This window comes from Arachis ipaensis, chromosome B03 (genome assembly GCF_000816755.2).
Source record: "Arachis ipaensis cultivar K30076 chromosome B03, Araip1.1, whole genome shotgun sequence".
NCBI classification, from domain to species: domain Eukaryota; kingdom Viridiplantae; phylum Streptophyta; class Magnoliopsida; order Fabales; family Fabaceae; genus Arachis; species Arachis ipaensis.
In genome coordinates this window covers 27995696-28002792 of record NC_029787.2, presented here as the reverse complement: position 1 = coordinate 28002792, position 7097 = coordinate 27995696, and the positions used below count along the sequence as shown (strand labels likewise).

Below are 7097 nucleotides of genomic sequence, written 5' to 3'. Positions count from 1 at the left end.
TTATTGTGCCATGTTAGCATTTAACTGTACATGTCAGCACTATTAAAGAGATATGTGACATATAATTCTCTTATATTTGGGTAATTAGGGATTTTGTGGCTAATAAACTAAAATTAAACCTAACCCTCTAATATATATTAAATGACCAAGACATTGGCGGTCGTAATCTTTTTTAGCTTCCATCCCAAAGCGATGTCGTATTTTATTGTGCCATGTTAGCATTTAACTGTACATGTCAGCACTATGTTAACGATCGTCCAATTAGAGACCAACAAATATTTACATTTTGCAACTTAAAGGAATTTATTTAGTTATTTTAAAAAATTAAAAAACAGAAACACTTTAAAAATTTTAAAGATCATTTTGGACATTACCTCTAATTATATATATATATTCTCTCTTTTATTTTTATATTTACTTCTCTTCTCTATTTATTTATTTTACGACACTTAATATTATTAGAAAATTCAAAAGCAAATTCTATAAAAAGTTACTGCATGAAAAAGAATATGATCACATTTATTCATCCTGCTATCTACACATTGACCCCTATGACACACATTCACCGCCCACATCAACCCGCTATTTATTTACATAAACTTGTATCCTTCTTTTTTTTCATCATGCTGGGAAGGAACGTCTTCTTCCCAGAGCCTCCTCAATGCAAGCTCTACCGAACGCAAGTAAAAAATAATGACTGGTCCTTCATTTGCAATTTCTATATCTGCAGAGAGCTCGCCTTTTATTTCCTCATTTTGCTCCTCTGCTTTGCTGATATCTGATGGACCTTCCGGTTGCACTTTCAGTCTTTGGATTACTTCTTCTGAAGTGCCACCAGCCTCAAAAGCAGCAACCACTGCAAACACAAAGCAATATCATCCAATCACCACCACAGTTTCTTTCAAATATCTTGGTTACATTTTCTGGTTGTGCAGCACTGCTCTAAATTAAACTAAATAAGATTTGTACCTCTTGATCTTTCAAAACCCATTTGTACAGCTTTTTCAATTGCAAAATCTGTTGCTTGTTTCTGTCTCTCTCTTTTCATGGACTCAATATCAGCCTTCATTCATGGCGGTGAGAGTCAGTAGAAATATATTTTAGTAATACGAATTTGTTAACACATAATACTAATAGTAACCTGTAAAGTAGAAATAGTTTCTGGATTTTTTAAATCATCCAATGCTTTCTGCTTATCATTTTCATTTCTTTTAAGGGCTTCAGCCGCAAGCTCCTCGTCAACCCTGCTATATTTAGCAGTATCAAATAGGACAAATATACTATTAGCTAGTGGACAAACCTGCCAAAATACAAATGTGCAATGATAATTATAAATTATATGCAACATAGCTGTTTTGGGCTTGGATCCGAGATCTCGTCCCAATACTCGGTTAACACATCTCCTCTAAGCAAGGAATAAATATTTCTTGAACTCAATAATTTTGCTCCACAGGAGAAGCTAGAGTCCATCATTCATCCTGTCCATGTTTAGGTAGGTTAGAATCTTGAACTGTTGTTCTGATCAATAACCAATTGAACATAAATAGCTACTGAAAAGTTCTTGATATATATTATGCACTAGATATTTTGGTTTAAATTACAAGAATAACTGCTTCACATGTTACCAGATACCAGAGTACCAACAATACATTTACAAATCATACTCGCCCAAAGGAAACCAATGCTTTCAATCTCTTTATATTCACAACTTTATTTGAAGGTGTCAACCCGTACAGCTTTCCCTCTCTGACGAAGGAAGCTATCAAGAAACATAGAAATACCTTCAAATTAGAAATTAATAAATACTAAGTGACACCCACCAAAATTTCTTTCTTCTCTGGCTATCATCATTGCATTTTTGCACTTCCTTTATTTCTTCCTCAATAAGGAAGTCAATGGCAACCCCCACATCTCCATTACACATTTTCAGTGCTCTATTTGCTTCCTTTTGGGTGAAGCCAAACCTTGCATCATCAAAGCTCATAAGAAGCATTATGGGGTCAACCGGGCCTTGATGCTGCCATAAAACGAAACATTGTTTTACAAGAAGAAATAAAAGGTATTTGACTAGCTCTTTCTCCCCTTATTTAAAAGAGAACACAGTGGTGTTTATATTAATCAATTACATCACACATGATAATTCCAGATGTAGAATTCTTAATGCTACTGACGGTTGAGCTTCAACTGGTCTTTGTGATAGGAGTTCGGGAGAAGTAGGCTTTAAGCATTATAAATCGAAGAGGTGAGTATCTTTTTCTATTACATTAACCTTCAAAATCATAAATTGGGCCCAGTTTGCTTATAACTCAATTCCCCCTTTTCCAGTCAGTACAAGTAATGCCGTGATCAACAAGTTAATGTTGAAGTTTTTCCAGACATGATTATTTCAATATGTTATAGACAAACCTGGATAAATTTTACTTTTGCAGAAAGTAATGCTTTTCTTGATTTCTCTATCTGGCCACTATGATATGCCACAACCCCTTCAAGCAAATCTAGTCTCAAATGCCTATTTACAGAGTACCTTAAATTAATCTCATTTTATAATTTCTAAGGAAAAAGAAGTTGGAAGATATACATAAGCAACTCACAGTTTTTCTAGTAGTCTGCGGCAAACAGATTTCTTCACTTGATCGCGTTCAATTCCTGTCCTAGCTATCTCAAGATGCTTTCCTGCATCCGAGAGCAACCTGATGTCTCCTTTCATAAAGTAGCACCACACCATGTTTATGTGCAGAATCGGAACAATATAAATAAGCTGAGATGACAGAGACAGGAAGGATTTCCAATTCAGAATGAGAATATGTAGAGGGAAATACTTAAAAAGAATCAATGGGAAATAATTACACAGTGATGTTAAACAATGTTTCCATGGTAATATATTAAAAGTTGTTAATCATTTTGCTTCAAATGAAACCCCATCTACTCAATCTTTAATGATTGAAAGTTTTATTATAAATGCATATCTGCAACAAACTCACTGATCTGGTGTCCACAAAGTACAATCTAATGTCAATAATGCAGTTAAAAAGTGACACAAAAATCGCACTATGTCATGGCTTGTCTTAAATGATAACTGGCAACTGAATTCTTTTATTTTCTCAATATATACTGGGTCACTCACCTTAATGAGATTTGGATCACAAATTGAGAATGCCTCCTACATAATAAAATAAGTCTTCAATGACGGAGTTAATTGTATTGGGTAAACAACAAAAAGAAAAGAGAAAAGAAGTAAATGATTGAGTTAATATCTTTCAGGAAAAAGAAAAGTAACTTATTTCAACTGAGACGCCAATTTTTGCAGCTCCATAATAAATTCAACCATATTAATCAAAGAATCAATGGCGTTAAAATTTAAAAGTTCTATGCTACATATCAAATAAAGATTGCATTTTGTTCAGAAACTTCTTAGCCTATAACCTATATCTTAATGAAGGCAGATAATAAGAGAAGACAATACTTATGCGAAAATGTGCACTATGCCAATTTTGAAAACACATTTGTAACCAATATACTGCTCTTGTTCATCAGGAACTGACCTCTCCTAAGCTAAGCGCTTCTACTGCACTATTGTAAAGTTCACATCCAATAAGCCTCACCGCTATTGCATGAAGCCTCACTCCCATCATTACTGCCCTGCCATATGAGAGCTTTAAGTACATAAATGGTGGAGAAAGAATATGGGCTTTAACACCCGACATTTTCAAACAATTCATTATAGAAAGATGAAAATTCCCAAGATTAAATACCTATGCTCCATCTCAGAACTTATATGCACTAACTCTCCACTTTGATCTTCAGCGTCTCTGTTGAAGTCCTCAACAGGTATTAAACATGGATGCTTTTCCGCCATCACAATTGCAGCTGCCCTGTATTTTGCATAATATATTAGAATCATTTAGCATTCATTAGAATCATTTAGCACATCTGAATATTTATTATAAGATATTATGTTTTTATTATTTCGATTCTCTTAGCACCTATAAATCCCCTTATCTATTGTATTATCTTACACAACTTGAATATACACAAATCTTTTCTCTGCTGCTCTCTCTTACCTTTTTAACAGCATCAAACGCAGCTAAGCTTCGGAAAAATAGTAATGCATTCAATGTAAAATAATAGATGAAAGTTGATTTGCTCAACAAGACAAACACCAAGAGATTGATCATTGCAGTTGGTGCAGAAGAAACATCACTGGAAATGCAGAGATGCTTCTCATTGTTTATGAATAATTAGACATCATGGATTAGCTTGAAATATTAACAGCTCACTCAATTGCACAATTAGAATTGTGATAAAAGAAAGTATATTCTAACTTGTATACAGCATATTGATTAATGGTAATGCTATGGAGACAAAAAAAAAATCCAAAACTTGCTTTATTTAGAATTTATTAATTGTAACGACAATTAATAAATGCTAAATAAGCCAAGTTTGAGCTGTTTTGGCTGATTTTTTATTGTCTCCCAAACATGTCAAAGTTCCCGCTAAGACCACACATCCAACAATCAAGCGTTTGTCTTTACGATGAATCAAAATTAGATTGACAAGAAAAGAAACATTGTTATTCAGAAAATGTACTACATACTTTTTTTAAACCCTTATTCCTCAATGGTGATTGACAATCCAGAAACCAGGTGTACAAACAACAACTGTCAAAGATTCTCACATTACACAAGCTCAAGCACCAGTTTTGATTAGCTGTCGTAACACATTATCTGCATTATGTGCCCAAAAAAGGAAAGAAAGAAAGAGGTAACAACACTGGGAGTCATGCACTTTTGATTAAGTTTATCAAAAGGTCTCTGCTCATTGCCTTGATCCATATTTCTCAGTTCTCACAAACAATTTGATAATGCATCATAGAAAATTTTTGGAACAAGGCTTGTATCCACCACAGTATTTAGTGATAGTCATATGACATCATAACAAGTAGCTTTACATATAGGATAAGAGGGAAAACAAAAGAAACCTATGTTCCAAAGCAAGAATTCATGCAGAGCAAAGAGGGGTTTCATAAATGTGGGACTCCCATTGAAGCAAAAAATTCAGTAATGAACAAGTTGGTTTCCTTGCAGGATAAAAAAGTGGTATTCTTTGATTTTCTTGGTTCAGAGCTATTGTCTCCAGCAATGATTTTAATAAGGTTGATTTCTCTAACGGTGGTGTCGGTATCTAAAAGGAAATCATGATCAATTAATAAAATTTATCCAGCCTAGAAAATCGGACAGAAGGCATTCAATTTTAGATTTTAACCCGCACCGAAAAGCTTCGTGTTCCTCTATTTTGCCGGTGATAGAATTAATAAAGCTTTAATTATTGCTCTTTCAATCAAACCATACAACACAAGAAAATAAAATAAAATAGTTCAATTCCTTTCATCCTAATGAGGGATTCTTTTCCGATGCCAGCTGCACCTCAACTCTCAAGAATCATCCTTCCATCCTAACATTGAGTTAAAATCTTCCATGTCTACATTAGTCATCAAGATGGGCACGAAATGCCTAACATTGAGTTTGAAAATATCTATTTGGTAACAAGAGAGAAGACATGCGCAACTCTTAGGAGTAATCAAGAGTCGGAAAATCCCTAAACTTCTGAACAAAACAATTAAAGAAGAAGAAGACATGATTGTGAGGGGTACCTGATTTCCTCAAGCCTACTAAAAAGTTCTTCTTCTCTTCTGAATGCGTCGCTTTCTTGAGGAGAGATGCGAGAGGCGAAGATCTTAGAGTTGATCTTGACGCCCAGACTGGCCAAGTTTCTAACGTGGCCGGCATCGGCATCGTAGTCCTTGAGGACCATGCCGGCGAATGTGAGGTTGATGCAGTCAGGGGAGCAGTTGGCGCGCATGGCCACCTCTTCCCGGAGCTTTGGTACGGTCCAGGCGTCGACGGTGACGTCTTCCAGAACCCCCGACCAGGTCCCTCTAATCTTCAGTCTCGCCATCCCAAAAAACTTCAATCTGAAGGGGTTTTTGAGCAACGGGGATGATGATTCCTTGTTTACTTTTCTTATGCTTGGTGTTTACTGGGAGAGAATATCGGTTACTTGAAGGTGTACTCCCAAGCTCGTAACTTTTTTTCTGTGAAAATTTCCCGCGCAAACTGCAAGCATGAGATGTCGTTTGGTTAGTTGGTTTACTACCGACTTAACCGTATTCTTACTTTTTACTACCACCTTTTTTCAAAGGCTTAAAATTAGCTAAGCACTTGATAGCAGATTATGAGTGTTGATCGAAAAAGTATTTTCTACAAGAGTGGGTCAAATCAAAATAAGCTAAGTATGGTGTTTCAAGAAGACAGGCGTGGGTTTGAAGTTAAAGGTAATCGGTGCTGGTGTGGATTTCGATTGTGTTGTCAATCGAATAAGCTAAATCGAATAGAAGATTTTATTCGAAGGGATGAATAAGGCTTTCGAAAGAATTGATCGATCAGCAGTAAAAGTGGGAAGTTAATGACTTTAATTACACGAAGAGTTCATGGAGAATAGCTACAATCATGCAGCGGGAACGGTTAGCAAGACTGCGCTTCAGAATTTGAAATGCCATATTTAATTATAATTAATTGTAAATTAATGAACAGTTATGTAAGATTAGCCTATAAATACTAGGAGTTCATAGTGAATGGGAGTTGGAACTTTTACTCAAAAAAACACTCTAGCACTCTCACATCCCAGCAAATCCCTGCAATCAAGTTTTCTTTTTCTGTAAGGTTCCTTCCACCTTCTTCTTTCTTTTAATTTCAATTTTATTTGTAAACTTCATATTTCACTTAATCATATTCACTAAGTGTTATTTACATTCTTTATCCTCGCTGTTTAATTTATCTTTCAAAACTAAGTGTTATTCACTAAGTGTTATTTACTAAGTGATATTTTATTTTTATTGTCAAAACTTGTCTAATCGAAGACGCTTTAATGCACTTTTAGAATCGAACCACCATCGATTTGCTAAAAATCGACAAAACAATGACCAGTAGTCAATAGATGATGATGATGATGATGATGATGATGATGATAAGAACAACAAGACTAGTGTGTGTCTATATATATAGCTATTAAAATCGGTTATTAATATATCTCTGTATAAA

General features: G+C 34.9%; 1 protein-coding gene across 2 annotated transcripts; it reads right to left on the bottom strand.

Annotated features, from left to right (window-relative positions):
- On the bottom strand, positions 464–6715 carry LOC107632798. Of its 2 annotated transcripts, XM_021118556.1 has the most exons (10): positions 5651–6714; positions 3753–3872; positions 3543–3639; positions 3125–3160; positions 2592–2758; positions 2407–2509; positions 1821–2017; positions 1142–1478; positions 970–1063; positions 464–856 (listed from the first exon to the last, which is right to left on the bottom strand). In XM_021118556.1, the coding sequence occupies exons 1-8, from the start codon at positions 5953–5955 to the stop codon at positions 1460–1462; spliced, it is 1044 nt and encodes a 347-aa protein (XP_020974215.1). In that variant the 5' UTR covers positions 5956–6714; the 3' UTR covers positions 464–856; positions 970–1063; positions 1142–1459. The 2 variants fall into 2 exon arrangements, with proteins under 2 accessions (XP_020974215.1, XP_020974214.1); XM_021118555.1 differs by having other exon boundaries at positions 1142–2017; positions 5651–6715.

Bases quoted from the DNA above. Each gene is read 5' to 3' on its own strand.
- LOC107632798 (XM_021118555.1), bottom strand. From the start codon at position 5,955: ATGGCGAGACTGAAGATTAGAGGGACCTGGTCGGGGGTTCTGGAAGAC. The intron at 3,161-3,542 runs GTCAGTTCCTGA...TTTATTATGTAG, and splicing joins AAGCGCTTAGCTTAGGAGAG to GAGGCATTCTCAATTTGTGA. The intron at 2,018-2,406 runs GTTTGTCTATAA...GTTTTATGGCAG, and splicing joins CAAAAGTAAAATTTATCCAG to CATCAAGGCCCGGTTGACCC.